This window comes from Tupaia chinensis, unplaced genomic scaffold (genome assembly GCF_000334495.1).
Source record: "Tupaia chinensis unplaced genomic scaffold, TupChi_1.0 Scaffold148012_1, whole genome shotgun sequence".
Taxonomy (NCBI): Eukaryota; Metazoa; Chordata; class Mammalia; order Scandentia; family Tupaiidae; genus Tupaia; species Tupaia belangeri.
The window spans coordinates 567,244-589,083 of NW_006207862.1; the positions used below are offsets into that span (position 1 = coordinate 567,244).

The following is a 21,840-nucleotide window of genomic DNA, read 5'->3' on the forward strand; positions in this document are numbered from 1 at the left end:
TTCCAGAATACAAGGAAATAGGTGGTTGGCTATAAGATGACATGCTTCCTTCCCATTTTGGTTTCTATCTTCCTAGAGGTTTACCTCATGTTAGGGACAGCAAAGTAATGTAGGCTGTTTTGACTTATTAAATCTCAGAGATAGGTAGTAATGATGATTAAATAGAAGGATTTATAAATTAGCTTATTCAGAATGCCTCAGAGTCTATTCAGTAATAGTAAAATATTGAGAGCATTAGAGTCTGCATCAGAGTATAAGATTCTGATATGCTCTACTTAAGATTTTTTTTTAAGGTTTTTGTTACAGGGTGCATGCACTCTCCACACAGAGACAGTGAGAAGAAAAGTGAGCAATCATTCCCCAGGCGAAATGGCTGTACTGCAGTCCCTTTTCCTCCTTTCTCTTGGGATTTTGGATACACACACACACACACACACACACACACACACACAGGTGTGATTTTCAAACAGCTGGGTCTAGGACTCGAACTGCATTCGGCCATGTGGGAGTCCAATGCCTTAACAACCACACCACCTGCTGGCCCCATTACTTATGGTATTTTCACTCCATAGGTTTAGGACTTGGCCAGAAACTAGTAGGTGAAAATGACAGTACATTTTCTGGAACAAGACTTGGGGAATAAGCAGTACATTATTGCAGCTGTCGTGTATCCTGCTGTCTGTGAGTTTTTATAGTCCCGGGTTTCTTCTGTAGCCACTGTGAACCCTTTGATTACTACTGCTATGGGGCAAAATCAGTTAGAAGTACTAGGTTATGGCTATGGAACAATTAGAGTCTTTTTTTTTTTTCTTTTAATTTGCTATAGGGTATACTTACTTGCTGGAAAGAGAGTGAGAGAGAGAGGAGAAGTGAGAAAGCAGCCTCCCAAGAGGGATAGCCATACTGTATAGTCCCTTCTCTTCCATTTTCCTCTTGGGTTTTTAGGTATGTATACACATGTTTTTCAAGCTCCCTGGAATTCAAATTGTGCAGTCAGCCCTGTGGTATCCAGCTGCCTTAACCTCCACACTGCCTATTGGCCCTAGAAAAAAAAATTTATTGTATTTTTTTTCCCAGTTTTGCCAGAGAGTATATGTACTTGCCATAGAGAAACAGAGAGAGAGTGGGGAATGGGGAATGGTTGTGCTGGGGAATGATTGTCCATGGGGAATGGTTGTGCTGCATTTCTTCCCCATTTTCCATTCTGTCAGGATTTGGGACACAGATATTCACACACATATGCTGGTGTGTTTCTCAGGCTGCTGGGTCCAGAACTCAAACTATGGTGTCAGCCATGTGGAATCCAGCTGCCCTAATCATCAGGCTATGGAACCAGCCCTGTAAGTTATTTATTGTAAGATAATTTATAAATATCTTGCTGTCTTTAATAATTCAAGGAATGTGCCAACACTTTTTCTGACAAAAGACAGCCAACTATAAGCTAAAACCCAAATCAGTTGGCTCAATTTTTCTTCTGTACCTCTTGTCTGAGTATGAAACTTGATTTTCATTAACTCAGAGCTACAGCACCAGAAATTATTTCAATCAGCTCTTGTGATGACAGCTTGGTGGGTAACGATCGAATGCAAAGTCAGTTTGTCACTCATCTCAAAAGCATTCTTCCTGGGGCCGACAGGTGGCATGGTGGTTAAAGGTGATGGACTCCCACATGGCCAACCATGGTTCGAGTCCTGGACCTGGCAGCTTGCTTTCTTACTTTCCCTTTCTCTCTCTCTCTCTCTCTCTGTGTGTGTGTGTGTCCCTCTCTGGTCAAATTAAAATAAGTAAATAAATAAAAGTTAAATAGAATAATTCTTAAAAAAGAAAAAAACTGCATTCTTCCTGTCATTGGCTATGCTGTCATACTAGCACTCTCTTCACTGGTAGTGGACTTCAGAGAGTAGTAGATGATGTTGACTAGATTATATTCTTGGTAATTTTGCAGTGTTTCTGCATCATTATCTTTGTAGGTATTTATGCTTTCAGCCCTTGCAATTATATTAAAGGAATAGATGGGCTTTTTTTCTGTCTTACGAGAATTGACAGATATGAATCTATTCAAAATGGCAGCACTTTCTTCAGATTCATATCTAGAATTTAATAATTCAGGGCAGGGCCAGCAGATGGCATAGTGGTTACATTGCTGGACTCCCACATAGCTGACCACCGTTGGTGTCTCGGACCCGGTGGCTCAAAAATCATGTCGGGTATGTGTACGCCATGTGCCCAAGATCCCAGGAGGAAAATGGAGAAGAGATTGTGATGTTGCAATCTCCCTGGAGGGTGATTTCTCACAGTCTGTCTCTCTAGTGAGCACACATGCCCTAAGACAAAAACCTAAAAATACTACTGCTACTACTAATAATAATTCAGGTCAATGACTGATATATCTCAAAAGTAGGGGACTTTCTTTTCCACTTTTTTAAAAAAAGAATTATTTCATTTCATTTATTCATTCATTTGTTTTTAATTTGACCAGAGAGAGACACAGAGAGGGAGGGAAAGTGAGGAAGCAAAGCAACCAGGTCCAAGACTCCAACCGTGGTAGGCCATGTGGGAGTCCAGTGCCCTTAACTACCACACCCTCTGTCGGCCCCGGTATCACAACAGTTTTAAGGAATAAGGTAGTTTGTTGGGCTCACAGAGCTAGCATCACATAAGGGTCAGATCGGACCCTGGGACATATAGTCAGGCCTGCTGGCAGCATGGACAGAGATGGAAATGGGAACATCTGACACTCTGAAAAAGCCAGGGTCTTTTAAACTAGCAAAAGCATTATGGTATGTTTAAGATGTTCTGTAAGAGTTTACATTGAATAAAGATAACATACAAGGCTCTTACAGAGATTGGTAAGGAACAGGATTAGATGAAAGTCCATGAGCCGAGGCTATCTGAAGCAACTTATTGGGAATGAGGTAATCTATTCACCAGGATGTGCGATCACCCTCCGCGAGACTACAAACCTGGAATTGTCTTGAGAAAAAATGGCTAGTGACAGTCAGTCACACAGTCAGTAGGGAGCAACTACAACTGGTAAGCAGGCTAGTAAGCCACGTCTTTCTTCTCATAGTTCTCCAGCTCTTATTTTGTACAGCAGTCTCTTTTCTAGATAAACTTACCTTCACACTTGTAATGAGACTACTGTCCCTTCCTTAGAAACTGTGATACTGTGTGTGGTTTTTCCATTTGAATAATTTATTCGTTGAAATGGTCATTATTTGCACACTTTCTAAAATGCTACCTTAGTCCTTGTAATAGACTCACTTAATTGCCTTTTAATTTTTTTTTCCGCTATAGGGTGTGTGCGCTCGCCAGACAGACAGAGAGAGACATAGAGACAGAAAGCGAGAAATCACCCCCCAGGGGGGATGGTCACGCCACAATCCCTTCTCCTCCATTCTCCTCTCGGGATCTTGGGCACGCACGCACACGTGCCTGGTGTGAGTTTTAAGCCACTGGGTCCAGGACACGAACCGCGGTCGACTACATGGGAGTCCAGCGACATAGCCATTACGCTTACTGCTGGTTCCCGCCTTTTAATTTTTTTAAAAAAGAATGATTTATTCAATTTTATTCATCATTGTCATTGTTATTATTACTTTTAATTTGACCAGAGAGACAGAAAGAGAGAGGGAAAATTATGATATTAAAATCTTTCTCCTTCCATGTAGTTGTTTTATGTAAGGCTAGTTCTTTTTTTTTTAACAGAGAAGTTTTTACTATAGGGCATATGTGCTCACCAGATAGACAGAAAGCCAGAAATCACCCCCCCCCGAGGGGATGGCCATCATCCCCCAAGGGGATGGTCATGCCGCAGTCCTTTTTCCTCCATTCTCCTCTCAGAATTTTTGGCATGCATGCACATGCGCCCCTTATGAGTTTTAAGCTGCTGGACCCGGGACTCAAACTGCAGTCAACTATGTGGGAATCCAGTGATGTAACGGTTATGCTATCTGCTGTTCCCAGTTCTTTTTATACATTTAGAAGATTTATTCCTGGTGGCTTACAACTGTCTAGTATCCTGAGGTTCCCCAAAACAAAATTTACATTTCTACTTGTAAGCATAACAGTTCGTTCCTTCAGTGAACTTGTTATTCATTCATTATTTTCAAATTTACTAATTCTTTCTCATGCTATTTTATTAAGTCTTCTCATCCACTATGTGAAATAGGTACCTTTGTCTTACTGACTCAGAAAAGGAAGTTCTGGACATCTGTCTTAGTCCTTTTTTGCTCTGCTTATAGAAATTCCTGAGACTGGGTGAATTTAAGAGAAATTTGTTTGACTCGTGGTTCCAGCCTTGTGGTAGATCAAGGGCATCACAAAATGACAGAGGGCAGGATCTTGAGCAGAGCAGCTTCCTATACTTTTCTGCCTGTTTTGGTCTTATGTTTCTTCTTACAGACACATCAAAACTCATCACAGGGTGCCCGCCCTAGTGACCAAAGGGCAACCAAAGGCCTCACCTGGGACACTATGAAGGGATTAAGTTTTTACTGAACATCTTTACAGTACAACCAAGTCTCACCACATGAAACTATAGTAACACTTGAGTAGTTTGGGATTATACAAAGTAGTAAACATGTGGAAATTGAGCTCATATCTTCTGAGTCCAAGTCTAGCCCTAGTTTTCTTTGTATTATATCACGATTACTCTTTATCTCTTGTTCTTTTCAACAACTTGATATTGTTATGTTGTTATTATTTTTTTGAGAGGTTTTTGCTATAGTACTTGTGCATTTGCCGGAAAGACAGAGAGAGACAGAGAGACAAAAAGCAAGAAATCACCCCCCATGGGGGATGGCCACACCGCTATCCCTTCTCTTCCATTTTCCTCTCAGGATCTTGGGCACGCCATACACATGTGCCTGGCATGAGTTTAAGCCACCGGGTCTGGGACTCAAACTGCGGTTGACTACCTGAGAGTCCAGTGATATAGCCATTACGCCAACTGCTGGTCCTGACATTGTTATGTTTTGAGCTCTCTTTCTAAAAGAGATAATATTCATGCCTTACTCCATTTTATTTTGTCCTCAGAACTCTGTATTCTTTTGTATGTGTCTTCCTCTTTTTTTTTTCAAACATGCAATCTGACGTGGTTATCATCTAATAGTTGAATGATTTAATCATGATTTTGCCTCTGATCACTAATTCTGCCTACAGTTCAATGTAATCCTTTTTTATTTTTTATTTTAGATTTTTGCCATTGGGTATGTGACCTAACCAGAGACAGAGAGAGGGAAAGTGTGAAATTACCCCTTAGAGGGCATGACCAAGCTGTAGTCTCTTCCATTCTCCTCTTGGAATTCTGGGCATGCATCCAGAACTCAGCTGGATCTGCTGCCAGATCCAGAACTCAGCCATGTGTGAATCCAGCACTTTAAACACCATGCCACCTGCTGGCCCTGCAATGTAACTCGTACATGATTTAATTTTTCTTTTTCAGATATCAGTTTTTTTTCAACTTAAAAAAATAAAGCTTAGGGGCTGACTGGTGGCATGGTGGTTAGGGGTGCTGGACTCCCACATAGCCGACCATAGTTCGAGTCCTGGACCTGGTGGCTTACTTTCTCACTCTCCTTCTCTCTCTCACACACACACTCTGTCCCTCTCTGATCAAATTAAAATAAATAAAGTTAAATAAAATAAATCTTTAAAAAAATAAAAATAAAGCTTATAGAAATGTTACCAAAAACAGTGCAAATAATTCCCATTTACTTTTTAGCCAGATTCACCTAATTTTTTAAAAGTTTATTTTATTCTTGATAGCACACGCATAGAGACTTCTAAGCACCCTTTACAGGGACTCACTATGATCTCTTTTCCCCATTCCTCTAGCTTATCAGTATCTTGGGCACCCATGCATGAGCCTGGTATATTTTTAGGACAATCCAGGAATCAAACTCAGATAACCATTTGATTTCTACCACTGCAGTTCAGTTTGCTACCAATTGCACCATCATTCTTGGCCCTTCTGTCATTATCAATTTACTGTATTTGCTTTACATTGTGTTCTTACTCTCATACACACACACATACACACACACACACACACACACACATACACACACACGTTTTCCTTTATTCATGATAGAATGATTACACACATGCACATGAAGGTGAGAGAATGCAAGTGATGAGAACCCCACTAGGGTCTGAGTATGTTTTAATCTCCTTACTCCTTTTGTTTATGCCATCAGATCTTTTTTTTTTTTTTTTTTTTTTGAGAGGTTTTTGCTATAGGGCATGTGCGCTCGCCAGGAAGACAGAGAGAGACAGAGAGATAGAAAGCGAGAAATCACCCCCCAGGGGGGGATGGCCACGCCGCAATCTCTTCTCCTCCATTCTCCTCTCGGGATCTTGTGCATGCACGCACATGCGCCCGGCGTGAGTTTAAGCCACCGGGTCTGGGACTCGAACTGCGGCCGACAACGTAGGAATCCGGCAACATAGCCATTATGCCAATTGCTGGTCCCCATGCCATCAGATCTTGAACACATGCCTGACATGGGCTGGGGATTTGAACTGCGGTCACCATGAGACACACACACACACACACACACAAACACACACACACACTTTTCCCCCTTATGAACCATTTGAGAATAAGTTTTAAACATCATGCTCTTGGGGGACCAGCAGGTGGCATGGTGGTTGGGGTACTGGACATTCCCACATGGCTGACCATGGTTCAAGTCCTGGACCTGGTGGCTTACTTTCTCACTTTATCTCTCTCTCTTTCTGTGTCTCTCTCTGGTCAAAATAAGTAAATGAGGGAACCAGCAGTTAGCATAATGGCTATGTCGCTGGACTCCCACATAGTCGGCCACGGTTCGCATCCCGGACCCAGTGGCTGAGAACTCACGCCGGGTGGGTGTGCGTGTGTGCCCAAGATCCCGAGAGGAGAGTGGAGGCATGGCCATCCCCCCTGGGGGGTGATTTCTTGCTTTCTGTCTCTCTGTCTCTCTCTGTCTTCCTGGTGAACACATGCACCCTACCTATAGCAAAAACCTCTCCAAAAAAAAAAAAAAAAAGGAAGAAAAAAAATAAGTAAATGAATAAATAAAATTAAAAATAAATAATTCTTTAAATAAAACAACTATGCTCTTTTATGCCTAAATACGTATGTATTGCCTAAGCAGTTTTTTTTTCTTTTATGTATTTTTATTGCCTGAGAGCGCATGCACTCACCAGAGACAGGGAGAAAACCTCTCCAAATGGTGTGCTGTCATGCCACAACCCTTTTTCCTCTATTTATCCATCCCATCAACATTTGGGCATGAACACATATGCACCTGTTGTATTTTTCAAGCTACTGGAACCAGCATTCAAACCACATGGTTGACCGTGGGATCTGGCTCCTTGAACCACCAGGCCATGAGTCCAGCTCTTTTTCTTTACTTTTCTTAATTAAAAAAAAAAGGTTTTTTTAAGAAGTTTTTGCTATAGGGCGTGTGCGCTCGCCAGAGAGACAGAGAGACAAAAAGTGAGAAATTAACCCCGGGAGGGATGGCCATGCCACAATCCCTTTCTCCTCCATTCTCCTCTCGGGATCTTGGGCATGCACGCACACACGCCCAGCATGAGTTTAAGCCACTGAGTCTCGAACTCGAACCACGGTCAATCAACTACATGGGAGTCCAGCAACATAGTCGTTATGACAACTGCTCATCCCTAAAAAAATTTTTTTAAAGTTTTTTTTAAAAAAAATTTTATTTAACTTTATTTATTTAAAAAATTTGGCCAGAGAGAGACAGAGTAAGAGAAAGAAAGGAGGAAAGTGAGAAAGCAAGCCGCTGGGTTCAGGACTTGAACTGTGGCCAGCCATGTGGGAGTCCTGCATCTTTAAACACCACACCACCTGCTGGCTCCCAGCCCTTTTCTTTTGAAAAAACATATTGTTGGGGCCGGCCTGGTGGTTATGGGCACTGGACTCACACATGGCTGGCCGTGGTTTGAGTCCCAGACCTGGTGGCTTGCATTCTCATGTTCTCTCTCTCTCTCTCTCACTCACTCTCTGCTCAAAGTAAAATAAATGAAAATAAATAAAGTTAAATAAAATAATTTAAAAAACCCCAGGTTGTTAACATAGATAGAACTATAATTTACTTTCTCATATATTTTCACTAGATGGCATTGGAGAAGGATTTTATTGTTTGGTGCTGGATCAAAATGTTTTTGTCATCAGTATTTCTCTAGACCATGTCTTTTCTTTTTTTTTTTTTCTTTTTCTTTTTCTTTTTTTGGAGAGGTTTTTGCTTTAGGACACATGCACTCACCAGAAAGACAGAGAGAGATAGACAGACAGAAAGTGAGATATCACCCCCCCCAGGGGGAATGAGCACGCTGCAATCCCTTCTCCATTCTCCTCTCAGGATCTTGGACATGCACGCACACGCGTCTGGCGTGAGTTTAAGCCACCAGGTCCGGGACTCGAACTGCGGTCGACTACATAGAAGTCCAGCGACATAGCCATTATGCTAATTGCTGGTCCCTCTGGACCAATTCTTCTTGCCTCTTTTGCATTTTGTTCTTTTTGGCTCTCACCTGTAGTACCTGACACAACTAGAGCAAGAGTGAGAACTTACTGCCTTATCCTAGATAATGTTGCCATTCAGAGCCTGGGAATCTTTTTTCTGCTCCTGTCTTTTTTCTCCTTTGCTCTCTGTACTCATGGTTGTGTGTCAGGGCAGGTTGAGTTTCAGTAACCTTCTAAGGTAGATACTGGAAACCCCATTGGCCTGCCAAATCCTTCCGGCTGTCAGCAAATGGAGCCTTGGTATTTGTCATTCCTTTACAGCAGTTGAGCTGAAGGAATGTTGCATGGCTTGTTGGAAGTTGCTTAGTGGCCTTGAGTGGGGTGTGTATGTGGGTGTGTATAGAGAGACGAGGGTCTCACAGTTTGTGTGGGAGATAGCATTCCTTCCTGGTGCCATGTTGATTATCAGGCAGTGTTTACTGAGTCCCTCTTCATAAGAACTTTTGAAATGGAACCACAAAATACATGATTAAACCAGTGAAATAGCCAAACAATTCTAGCTTTGCCATTTACCAGCTTTCAATTGGGCAAGTTAATGCCCTTAAGCCTCACTTTGCTCTTCCGTAAAAGGGAATTATTAATACCTATGTGATAGGCCTTTTGTGAACATTAAATAATGTAAGTATAGTGTTTAGCACATTACTGACACTAATTAGGATTTCATTTCATAAAGTCATATTCAGGATATATGACTGATACCATATAAAACAAATGGAGAGTAATATAATAATATGACAGTATAGTGTATAATCAAATACTTTAATTATGACATGTAGATTATAAATAGTCTGGGAATTTAGAGAAGGGAAAGAACAGTCTTGTGCAAATATTCTGAGCCTCAGTTTTTCCACTGGACATGCCATGATAATAGTAAGTGATTTCTTAACATATGATTTAAGACACTAAAACATTTTTGCTTTTTTAGGTGGTGCTTATGATGGTTGGAAGGATGAGAGAATTTTGAATAACCATCAGAAACCAAATTTAATACTTAACATTCTTAATTTTTTTTCCTTTGTGTGGACATATCAGTCTTACAGGAAAACTTAAAGCTGGAGATAAGGAAAGGTGCTTGCTTTGGTATTACTCTCTGTGGCTTCACTGACTTTTTAATTACTTGAAAACTAAACGTGGTCAGGGGATGGCCTTGATAGTTACCCCCTCAATATAATCTGAGTATTAAGTGATTTGTAACCCAGATTGCCTCCCTGATTCCTTAGCAGAATTCAAACAAATGAACAAGGAAGGAGAAGGTTTAGTTCTCTTGGACTGGATGTTAAGGACATGTATTTTGCTTACCGTGAGTGTTTCTCTAGGGTGGGACATCTTTACATTAGCACTGAGTCCAGACTGCTAAATTGGCCCTCCCACCTTTATGCAAGTTTTCATAATCACATACATGGAAAACACCTTTTAAAAAGTGCTTAACTCAAAACATCCAAAAGAAACTTTGAATTCTTAGTTTGATGTGTGTTTGCCTGATAATTTGTTTTATTTTGATTTTGTTGTTGTTAGCTTTATTCTGGAAAGTTTGTATTGAGTTTTTATTTCTGTCCAGTTCAACTTTTTTCTTCTTTAAGAAAATTTCTGAAAAGTTTCCCATGAAAGTAAAGCTTGACACTTTTTTTTTTTTAATTTTTTGCCTCTTTAGTTTGATGTTTCCTTTCTGTTGTTAGAGTTTTATTTGTTTCTTTTTTGGCATAGTTTGCCAAAGTTTCAAGTTTATAGTGAGAGGAGAGGCAACGTTGATCTTGGCAGAACAGTGCAAAGCCAGTAGTCACTAAGTGACGCAAGCGTTTAATTTTTTTTTTTTTCTTTCTGTTAAAGCTTTCTGACACAGCTGGCTATTCTAGTACCAGAAGAAAAGAGAAGAGACTTTCTGAAGATCTGGATGGGACGATAGAAGTTGGGGCACATAAAAAGAGGCAGCAAGAATATCAACAGCAGGATAGTTTAAACAAACCTCTTGGTTTTGCGGGACCTTTGTTAGTTGCCTGAGTAACTTGAGTTTTTGCTTCAGAGGATGATGGGACAAGGAGAGTTATGTTGGATTCTTGCTTATCCATCTACCTCTCCTTCCAGTTGGAAAATTCTTCAGTTCACAAGAAGTATTATAAATAAGCTTGAAGAAGGTATCTTTCCCTGATCTTGGATGTTGTTGGATTCAAGGATCACATCTACTTCATCAGGACTTTATGGGAGCAGTTCAAGAAAAACAGAAGGAAGCAATACTTAAAGGATTTATCTGCCTTATTCTTGTGCCATGTTACATGTTGGGCATTGTTTGGAGCAAGTGACAGGCGGCTCTGTCATGTGGATCTAAGAGGCTACCTGAGTCCCTTGAGCTATATACACACACACACACACACACACACACACACACACATATATATATATAAAATGTTTGTAAAGTTGTAATCTCAAAGTCTTTGAATATAAATTCACTACATTCTGGATTCTATTTCTTCTGAGGACTTCAGCAGAAGGAAATTTCCCACCAAAAAGATACAGAATCTTCACTGTGTTTTTAGGTTAAATGTGAACAGTAATGTCTTGGAAGAGAAATTACTTTTCAGGGGGCCGTGGTAGTGTCCAAGGGATGTTTGCACCTCGGAGCTCAACCTCCATAGCCCCCAGCAAAGGCCTCAGCAATGAGCCAGGACAAAACAGCTGTTTCCTCAACAGTGCTCTGCAGGTAAGGGTAATTTCTTTCTTTTTGATGAACTTTGACTTTTAGTTGCTGACTGTATTTCTTACAACTCTTAAATATACTACTTGACAGTCTCTGAGTCAGTAACCTGAGATGAGTTTATAAAGTTTATCTCTGGAATCTTTGGGAGGTCACTTTATCTGTGGATGATCTCGTTTGTAAAAACGGAGAGAAATAATGATAATAGAAGTCATAAAACTATAATAGCTATTATTTACCTGACTAAAGAGAAGTACATAGACCAGGTGATATTTCTACCTGTTTATCAACTTTTTTCTTGAGCACTGTCTATGGGTTTTTAATTTTCCTCTGAGACTAAGGTATCTTATCACTCTAGTCGCTTTTTTCTAATATGGAAAGCAAAATTCTTTCCACAAGTCAAGGACTTTCTGTTTTGCTGTACTTGTCTCATATTATTCAGGCTCTTAGCCCACACTTCAAATGGAGTCCAGTGTTTGTCCAATTCTTCATTTCTTCCATCTGAGCTTTCATGTATTGGGTTTTGATTGGTGTCTAGTCAGACATGAACAGAGTTAATGTAAATTTTCCTAAGATGATCCTAGCCAGGCCTGTGGTGTGTTAGGGTCATCCCTTTTGGCCTGTCAAGGAATTGCTTTCCTTTCTTTTTTGCTTTTTAGAGTAAAAGTAAATGACATTTGCCACACAAGAAATTATACTTTGGTAAAATATTAGCTTGACTTTCTAGATGAAGTTATAAAAATGGGTCGTTATAAGACAAGAAAAGATAATACATTATCTTGTATTTAGTATAGAACACTAAACTAGAGAATTGGGAGACTTGGATTCTAGTTTCAGCTTGTCTACAGACTAGCATTATGGCCTTGTCCAGGTAATAGTGTCCGAGTTTCCTCATTCATAATACAAGAATCTTGCCAAGCTTATCTATGTCATAAAAGTTTTACATTTTCTTTCAATTTTTAAGTTTTTATTTGAAAACAAGAAAATAGCCTAGGGCCGGCAGGTGGTGTGGTGGTTAAAGGCGCTGGACTCCCACATGGCCGACTGTGGTTCAAGTCCTGAATCTGGTGGCTTGCTTTCTCACTTTCCCTCTCTCTCTCTGTGTCTGTATGATCAAACTGGAAAGTAACAATAATAATAAATAAAGTTAAAATAAAATAATTATTTAAAAAAAAAAAAGAAAATAGCCTGTGCTTTCAGGCTTATAAAAAGAGTTAAGTACTTTCCCTAATTACTACCACAAATTTTATGCAGTTGGGTAGGTTGGTTAGATTTTCTTTTCCTAGATAATGCCCCTTAGGTTTTTTTCTTAAGAGGACTTCATTTCTCCTTCCTTTAAAAGAAAGAAAGAAAGAAAGAAGGCTTACTCATTTATTTCTTCTATGAGTAGGAGGCAGAGAGTGAGAGTAAAGTACCCCAGCAGAGTCTTCACATCATCAAGACTCCAGTCCCAGCCCATTTGAATTATGAGTACTCATATGCAGCACACTCTGGGAGGTCCGGGGATCTGAACCCTGGACCCATGTGAGTCCAGCCGCATTATTGATGTGCTGCTGCCTAGCCTTCTATTAAATTTTTGAGTGACTATATACTAATAATGCTTTTCATAATTTATAAGCAGGCGAAGTAAGACACTAATAAGAATGTATATGTCAGGACCAGCAGTTGGCATAATGGCTATATTGCTGGACTCCCATATAGTCGACTACGGTTTGAATCCCGGACCTGGCGGCTTAAACTCATGCCGGGCATGTGCGCGGGTGTGCCCAGATCCCGAGAGGAAAATGGAGGAGGCAGGGTTGCGGCCTGGCCATCCCCCCAGGGGGTGATTTCTCGCTTTCTGTCTCTCTGTCTTTCTGTCTTTCTGGCTAGCGCATATGCCCTATAGCAAAAACCTCTAAAAAAAAAAAAAGAAAGAAAGAAAGAAAGAAAGAAAGAAAGAAATGTGTTACCTCCTTCCTGGCTATACTTCTATTTTTATAATTCTGTTTAGTTGCAACAATACTCCTTTTACCTTCTATTCTAATTTCCAGTGCCATGTAGTACACATACTATATACCCATACATATATATTTCTGTATCTATGCTTAAAGATAGAGGCATTGATGGTTTTGGGGTCCCTGTTATAGTCGTGTTACAAGTGGAAAATAATTGTTGCTATGTGCTAATATTCTTACTTTTGCAATGAAAGCTGTGTTCGCCCCAGATGTGTTGAACCTAGTCTGTGTTTATTATAAAAAGATGTTATTTACTTGGGAGCAAGGCATGTTTCAAAGAACTTTTAGAGTATATGTCTTGAGACATGTAAGAAGAAGCTTCAGCAGTGTACTGTGATCTAGGGTTCTAGAAGTAGTGCTTTTTCATATTATGCCGTTAAATGTTTTGTTGTCAAGGGACTTCCTAAAGCATTATGCTTTACATTATGTTATTTCTTTCTTAACTAAAATTTAGATTTCCTTAGTTTTTAGTTAGTGTCTTTTTCTGTTTCAGGATCTCATTCCAGGATATCATATTTTTAAGTCTTCTTTAGACTTCTCTTGATTGTGACAGTTTCAGAATTTCCTTGTTTATAATGACTTGAAAAGTTTTTTAATTAATTATTTTATTTTATTAATTATTATTTTGCTGTAGGGCATGTCCATTCACAAGAGAGAGAGAAAAAGAGAGAGAAAGGGCGGAGAGAGAGAGAGAGAGAGAGAGAGAGAGAGAGAGAGAAAGCTACTTGGTTCAGGACTTGAATTTCGGTTAGTAATGTGGGAATCTAGCACCTTAACCACCGTGCCACCTGCTGGCCCCAACTTGAAAAGTTTTGAGCAGTAATGATTAGATATTTTGTACGTTGCCCCTCTACTGGAATTTACTTTTATTGTGATTAGACTGATGTTAGGAGTTTTGGTGACTAAGACCACAGAAGTAAAGTGCCATTCTCATCACATTGCATCAAGGGTACAAACTGAATGTGATTTCTCTCTGTTAATATCACTATTCTTTTTTTATTCTGTTAACTGAAGGAGGTGACACTTCTCTCAGAAAAATAGAAAATTCTAACACAGACAAAATTCTATACTATGAATCAAGCTTCTATTAGTTTTTAAATATTCTTGCTTTTCTTGCATGGACCATTAAAATAATAAAATAATTTTACCCTATAGCAAAAACCTCTCAAAATAATTTTAAAAAGACCAAAAAAAAAAAAAACCAATAAAATGAGAGTTCCTTAGAGAGTAATGAAGCATTTTCCTTTTCTTTGGCCAGGTTTTGTGGCACTTGGATATCTTCCGACGTAGCTTTAGGCAGCTCACAACTCACAAGTGCATGGGAGATTCCTGCATCTTTTGTGCTCTCAAGGTAAGTACTTCACATTTATTTCTTATTAAAACTAGGTTGCCAAATTGCCATCTTGAGGGGGTTTGATTAATCATCATTATGTTAAAGAATTTGTTACTGAATAATCCGCCTGTGATTTAGTGCAAAAATGGGTGTGATTAGTTTTGTGTGCATCAAAGAATTACTACAGGAGTCAGGTAGTCTCTTTCTGAACCTTTTTACTCCTTATAGTTCTTTTTGATGTGAGAGGATACTATTCAGTTGTGCTTCTATTTTGAGTATTTATCTGAAAAGCTATTTTAAATTTTCATTTTAAAAGAATAAACAACTAAATTTTTCAGTGGAATTAACAACTTTTTTAAAAAAGGAATTATTTATTCATTCATTTTAATTTTACCAGAGAGAGATACAGAGAGAGAAAGAGAGGGGAAGGGAGAAAGCAAGCCACTAGGTCCGGGACTCAAACCATGGTTGGCCGTGTGGGAGTATTCAATGCCTTAAGCAATATGTCACCAGTTGGTCCCAGAATTAACAATTTGTTAAAACTAAGGGGAAAGGAAGGCAGCAGATGGCATGGTGGATAAGGAGCTGGATACTTTCACATGGTTGACCATAGTTTGAGTCCTGGATCTGGAGGTTTGCTTTCTCATTTTCTTTCTGTGTTTGTGTGTGTGTCTTTCTGGTCAAATTAAAATAAATGAATGAATAAATAAAATTAAATAAATAGTTATTAAAAAAAACCCTAAGTTTAGCAACAAACTCTTCATACATATTGGTATATTGAAAAATGTCAATATTGGGATCAGCAGTTGGCTTAATGGCTATGTCGCTGGACTCCCATGTAGTTGACTGCAGTTTGAGTCCCAGTCCCAATGGCTTAAACTCATGCCGGGCACGTGTGTGTGTGTGCCCAAGATCCTGAGAGGAGAATGGAGGAGAAGGGATTGTAGTGTGGCCATCCCTGCCAGGGGTGATTTCTCGCTTTCTTTTTCTCTTTCTGGTGGGTGCACACGCCCTATAGCAAAAACTTCTCCAAAAAGAAAAAGAAAGAAAGAAAATGTCGATACTAAATTTTCCCATTCCATAATGTTTCACATTACCACAATGAGTATTTTTTTTTTTTAAGAGATTTTTGCCTTAGGGAGCATCCACTTACTGGAGAGAGACAGAGACATTGAGAAAGTGAGAAATTATACCCGAGGGGGATGGCCATGCAGCAATTTCTTCTCTTGTTCTCCTCCTGGGATCTTGGGTGCATACACACATGCGCCTGATGTCATTTTCAAGCATCAGGTCCAAGACTTCAGTCATGGTCGGCCATGTGGGAATCCAGTAACATAACTGCTACCACATCTGCTGGCCCTAATGAATAGTTCTTTATACTAGTTCTTTATTCCATGCATTGTCTGGCTCCAAGTTCTTCTTTTCTGAATAAAAAGAAACTGAGGGTTCATTTAGAGACAAAGAAAACGGCCTAAAATGGTCTGAAGTGAGAGATTTCTGAATCAAAGATTTTAGGTATGCTGTTAAAGAACTGATGTGTAGGGACCAGTGGTTGGCGTTATGGCTGTGTCGCTGGACTCCCATGTAGTCGACCTGGACCCGGTGGTTTAAACTCACGCTGGGCGCGTGTGCGTGCCTGCCCAGGATCCCTAGAGGAGAGTGGAGGAGAAGGGATTGCGGCGTAGCCATTCCCCCCTGGGGGGTGATTTCTCGCGTTCTGTCTCTCTGTCTCTCTCTGTCTTTCTGGCAAGTACACGTTCCCTATGGCAAAAACCTTTCCAAAAAAAAAAAAAAAACCCATGTGTAAAGGGCCATTTGTTTGTTACTTCATTTGTTTTCTAACATATAGCTCCCCTGTTTTCTTGGTCCAAGATTTCAGTCATGCATGCATATGCACTGCCAGGAAGAGATTGGAAGAGAAGGGATTGTGTTTAGGGATGATTTATCACTTTTCCTCTTTCTGTGTCACTGGCAAGAACCAGTGCCCTATAGCAAAAATGAAAACAGAAAAAGAGAAAGTAGACTTTTCAATAATGGTTCTTAGAAAGTTGGTTATACATTTGGGGGAAAGTAAAGGAAATTAGATCCCTACTTAAAATTATACCAGAAATAGGGGCCAGCAGGTGGCATGGCATGGTGGTTAAAGACACTGGACTCCTACATGGCCGACTGTGATTTGTGTCCCAGACCTGGCAGCTTGCTTTCTCACTTTCTTTTTCTCTCACTCTGTCCTTCACTGGTCAAATTAAAATAAATAAATAAATAAAGTTAAATAAGATGATTCTTAAAAAAAATTATACCAAAAATAAGAACTTCTGGGACCAGCAGTTGGCATAATGGCTAGACTCCCTTGTAGTCTACCATGGTTCAAGTTCCAGACCCAATGGCTTAAACTCACGCCGGGCGTGTGTGCAAGTGTGCCTAAAATCCCAAGAGGAGAATGGAGGAGAAGGGATTGTGGTGTGACCATCCCCCCTGGGGAGTGATTTCTCGCTTTCTGTCTCTCTGTCTCTCTCTTTCTGATGAGCACATGCACTCTATAGCAAAAACCTCTCAAAAAAATAAAAGAAGAACTTCTGATGAATTAAAGTCTATAACATGAAAGACCAATTTTTTTTAAGTTTTAGAAGAAATTATGAGACTATCAGGACCTCCAGGATAGGGAAGGATTTTTAAAAAATTATTTACTTAATGATTTTATTATTATTATTATTATTCAATTTGACCAGAGAGAGATAGAGGGAGAAAGAGGGAGAGTGAGAAAGCAAGCTGCCTGGTCCAGGACTTGAACTGCTGTTGGCCATGTGAGAGTCCAGTGCCTTAATCACCGGACTATCTGCTGGCCCCAGATTTTTTTTTTTAAAGAAATTTTTGCTATAGGGCATATGTGCTTGCCAGAGAGGCAGAAAGAGATGGAGAGACAGACAGACAGAAAGTGAGAAAGCACACCCCAAGGGGGATGGCCATACCACAATTCATTCTCCTCCATTCTCCTCTCAGAATTTTGGGCATACACGCACATGCACCCAGCATGAGTTTTAAGCCGCTGGAACCAGGATTCAAACCATGTTTGACTACGAGGGAGTCCAGAGATGTAACTATTACACCATCTGCTGGTCCCAGGAAGGATTTAGTAATAAAATACGAAAAGTACAAAGTTAGATCACTGATACATTTTACTACTGAAAATTCAAAAACTTCTGTTCATCAAAAACTCCATTAAGAGAGTAAAGATTGTGTAATAGTTACATTGCTGGACTACCATGTTGTCTGCAGTTCGAGTCCAGGATTGGTGGCTAAAACTCACGCTGGCACATGTGCGTGCCTTCCTAAGATCCCAAGAGGAGAATGGAGGAGAAGGGATTGCAGTGTGGCCAACCCCCAGAGGGATGATTTCTTGCTTTCTGTCTCTGTGTCTCTGTCTTTCTGGCTAGCACACGCACTCTATAGCAAAAATCTCTTAAAAAAAAGAGAGAGAGTAAAAATTGCTTCTCAGCCTTTGGTTAAGACCCAAGTGTGGAGGGTAAAGAAATAAAGCTACAGACTGGGAGGGATTATCTGCATTTATAGTACATAAAAAACAAAGGATCTGTATCTACCATAGATTATAGAATATATATATTGTGGGGTTCTGTTTTATATATAAATATGTTTGATCATATATATATATATATCAGTCATACATATTAATATATACATAAATGACTTTTTATTTATAAATTATATGTAAAGAATAAGTAAAATATAAATGCGTCAGCAGAAAAATGGCAGAGATACAAACAGGCATTTCTCAGAACAGAAAACCTAAATGACCCTTATATGTATTTAAGATGCTTATTCTCATTAGTAATCTCAGAAATGTACATCAAGCCATACCCTTCATATTGGTAGAAATGTGTAAATCTGATAAAATTGTTACCAAAAAGGTGGAATGATGAGAACTTACATACATTGCTGGCTGGAATATGAATTGATACCACTACTTAAGAAAAGTTTGTCATTACTCATCAAATCTACCATCCAGCCATTCCAATCCTCAATATACATTGTGGAAAACTTGGGGCTGGCAGGTGGCATAGTGGTTAAGAGTGCCGGACTCCCATATGGCCGATTGCGGTTCAAGTCCCGGACCTGGCAACTTGCTTTTTCACTTTCCCTCTCCCTCTCTCTCTCTCTCATTCTGTCCCTCTGCTGTCAAATTTAAATAAATAAATTAATTAATTAAATGAAATAATTCTTTTTTTTTTTTTTTGAGAGGTTTTGCTATAGGGCACGTGCGCTCGCCAGACAGACAGAGAGAGACAGAGAGACAGAAAGCGAGAAATCACCCCCCAGGGGGGATGGCCACGCCGCAATCCCTTCTCCATTCTCCTCTCAGGATCTTGGGCATGCACGCACACGCGCCTGCCGTGAGTTTTAAACCACCAGATCCGGGACGTGAACCACGGTCAACTACGTGGGAGTTCAGCGACATAGCCATTACACTAACTGCTGGTCCCGAAATAATTCTTTTTTTAAAAAAAGAAAGCTTAACGTAACCAGAGATATATTTGAGAATGTTCAAAGTACTATTTTTCGTGATTACAGAAAATGGAAACAACTTACCTCAACTGAGTAAAATGGATTTAAAAGTTTGATTTATTCTTATAATAGAGTACTATATAGTAGTCAAAATGAATGACCTGCAGCCATGTAGATTAACTTGGACTAGTCTCAGACTTCTCACATTAAATGAAAAAAGCAAGTTAGAGAAGATTAAACCTTGATTCCAACTGATAAATCAAAAACAGGCAAAATTAAACGTATTGTTTAGGGGTATATGGTTATAATTAAACTGAACGGAAGAAGGGAATGATTGAACGTGTAGCCTAGTGGTTAAGATAGCCAGATACCACATGGGTAGCCATGGTTCAAATCCTGGCCCTGGCTTTAAAAACATGCCAAGCTGTGACCAGCAGATGGCATAATGGTTACTTCGCTGAACTCCCATGTAGTCGACCACAGTTTGCGTCCTGGACCCAGAGGTTTGAAACTCACGCTGGGTTTGTGTGCATGTGTGCCCAAAATCCCAAGAGGAGAGTGGAGGAGAAAGGATTGCAGCATGGCCATCCACTTGGGGGGTGATTTTTGACTTTCTGTCTCTCCCTCTCTCTTCTGTTCCTCTGGGGAAACACATACACCCTGGAGCAAAAACTCTCTTAAAAAAATTAAAGAGGGACCAGCAGTTGGCATGATGGCTATGTCGCTGGACTCCCATGTAGTCGACCACGGTTCAAGTCCCAGACCCAGTGGCTTAAACTCACGCCGGGCATGTGTGCCCAAGATCCCCAGAGGAGAATGGAGGAGAAGGAATTGCAGCATGGCCATCCCCCCCTGGGGGAGGGGGTGATTTCTTGCCTTCTCTGTGTCTTTCTGGCCCTATAGTAAAAGCCTCTCCAAAAAAAAAGAAAGGAAGAAAAAGAAAAACATGCTGGGCACATGTACATGAATGTACAAAATCACTACAAGATGGAGAAATGGAGGAGAAGAAATTGTGGTGTGACCATGCCCCACTGGGGAAGTGCTTTCTTCCTAGTCATGTCTCTCTCACTCTGGCAAGCTCATGAGCCCTCTGGCAATTAAAAAAATGGAAAGAAAAAGTGAATGACTTTTCACAAAATCCAGAATAGTGGTGACCTCTGGAAGGTGTAGAAGGGAGGATGTAATCAATTAAGGTACCTCAGACTCACTAATTCTTCCATTTCTTTTTTTTTTTTTTCTTTTTCTTTTTTTGGAGAGGTTTTTGCTATAGGGTGCGTACGCTCGCCAGACAGACAGACAGATAGAAAGCGAGAAATCTCCTCCCAAAGGGGATGGCCACGCCGCAATCCCTTCTCCTCCATTCTCCTCTCAGGATCTTGGGCATGCACATACACGCACCCGGCGTGAGTTTAAGCCACTGGGTCCAGGACTCGAACCGCGGTCGACTTCGTGGGAGTCCAGTGACATAGCCATTATGCTAACTGCTGGTCCCAATTCCATTCCTTAAATTGAATGTTGAGCACATGGATATTTATTTATTATTATTTGGCTATATGTGTATGTGTCTAATATTTTTTGTATAATTTTTATTATAAAATACAGAAAAGTACTACAGTCATTCTAGAAAGCACACTAAAGTGTAAAGAGGAAAACAAAATTACTTGACTTCCAGCACAGATTGTTATTTCTTTTTATGCTTCCTCTGTGGTCTGTGACTTTAGAGTGTCTTTTTGCCACTGTTTTTGTAAAAAGAATACTTTAGCTTGTTGAGTTCTTCTCTCTCTGTATTATCTTCCTGTACCTACAAATACCCCAGAGTGCTACTTTGACATTATCTTCTCATAACCTTGAAGTAGCTCCCAATGGTCTCTTAAAGCACTAAAAAATGCATGATTACAGACATTTTAAGCCCAATTTCGTGTCTTCCCTCTCTTTTCTGTCCCCAGGCACTCTCCATGTGAACTGTGGTAGCAGATGGTGTACTTGCTAGGCCTCTCTCTTACGACATTTCAGATGCCATTCACTTTGCTTGGAATGTTCTCTTGTGCTTTTGCTAAATCACATTTACCTTTTACAACTCTGCTTCAGGGATTACCCTCTTTATGAAGTTATTATAATACTGTCTTTATCTATACATCTATGGTGGTTTGACTTAACAGTGTTAAAGTTGGCTGAATGAGTTTTTGGGAAGGTAGCTTAGCTCTTCTTCCCTCTTGGTGTTTCTCACAACACCTAACACAATGTTCAGGCCACTGTGTAAACAGTCTACTTTTCTGGGTTGATGTGCTCTTTTAGTTGTTCTTGGATTCAATTGTTGATTATTGGATATTTGGCTTTTTCTTTCTGTCTTTTGTGATCTCTCTCATTCTTGTCCTGTTTAATTGCAACAAGATTTTTATATTATGACTTCTGTTCTCTTTCTAAAATTAAAATTTATTTTATTTTATTTTTCACTTAGTAGGTCTGCCTCATTTGGTAAGAGGAGAATGAGATAGATATCTGTGTGTGGTGGTGGTGGTTGTGGGTTGCTGGTGGGAAACATTGCTGAAGGAAGAATAAAGGCCTGAGATTCTATTAGTAAAGTAGTTGTCTGGTATCTTGTGATTGTGTTATTTTGTGGTGTTTCCAGCGTGGGTGTAATTCTGTTTATTTAAATTCCATTTTTTGGACCAGCAGGTGGCATGGTGGATAAGGGTGCTGGACTTCCATATGGCTGACTATGGTTCGAATCCTGGACCTGGTAGCTTGCTTTCTCACTTTC

General features: G+C 39.9%; 1 protein-coding gene across 5 annotated transcripts in view; it reads left to right on the forward strand.

The window, feature by feature from the left end:
• Window positions 1–21,840, forward strand: part of USP54 (ubiquitin specific peptidase 54) — a 153,687-nt gene that overhangs the window by 52,538 nt on the left and 79,309 nt on the right. For 3 of the 5 annotated variants that reach the window (XM_027768894.1, XM_027768895.1, XM_027768896.1), the window contains exons 1-2: window positions 11,088–11,234; window positions 14,484–14,576. In XM_027768894.1, coding sequence (XP_027624695.1) covers window positions 11,088–11,234; window positions 14,484–14,576 — 240 coding nt within the window. Of the gene's footprint in view, window positions 1–10,366; window positions 11,235–14,483; window positions 14,577–21,840 lie in introns of those variants that run through there. The other 2 variants (XM_006170049.3, XM_006170048.3) reach the window with 1 other exon arrangement.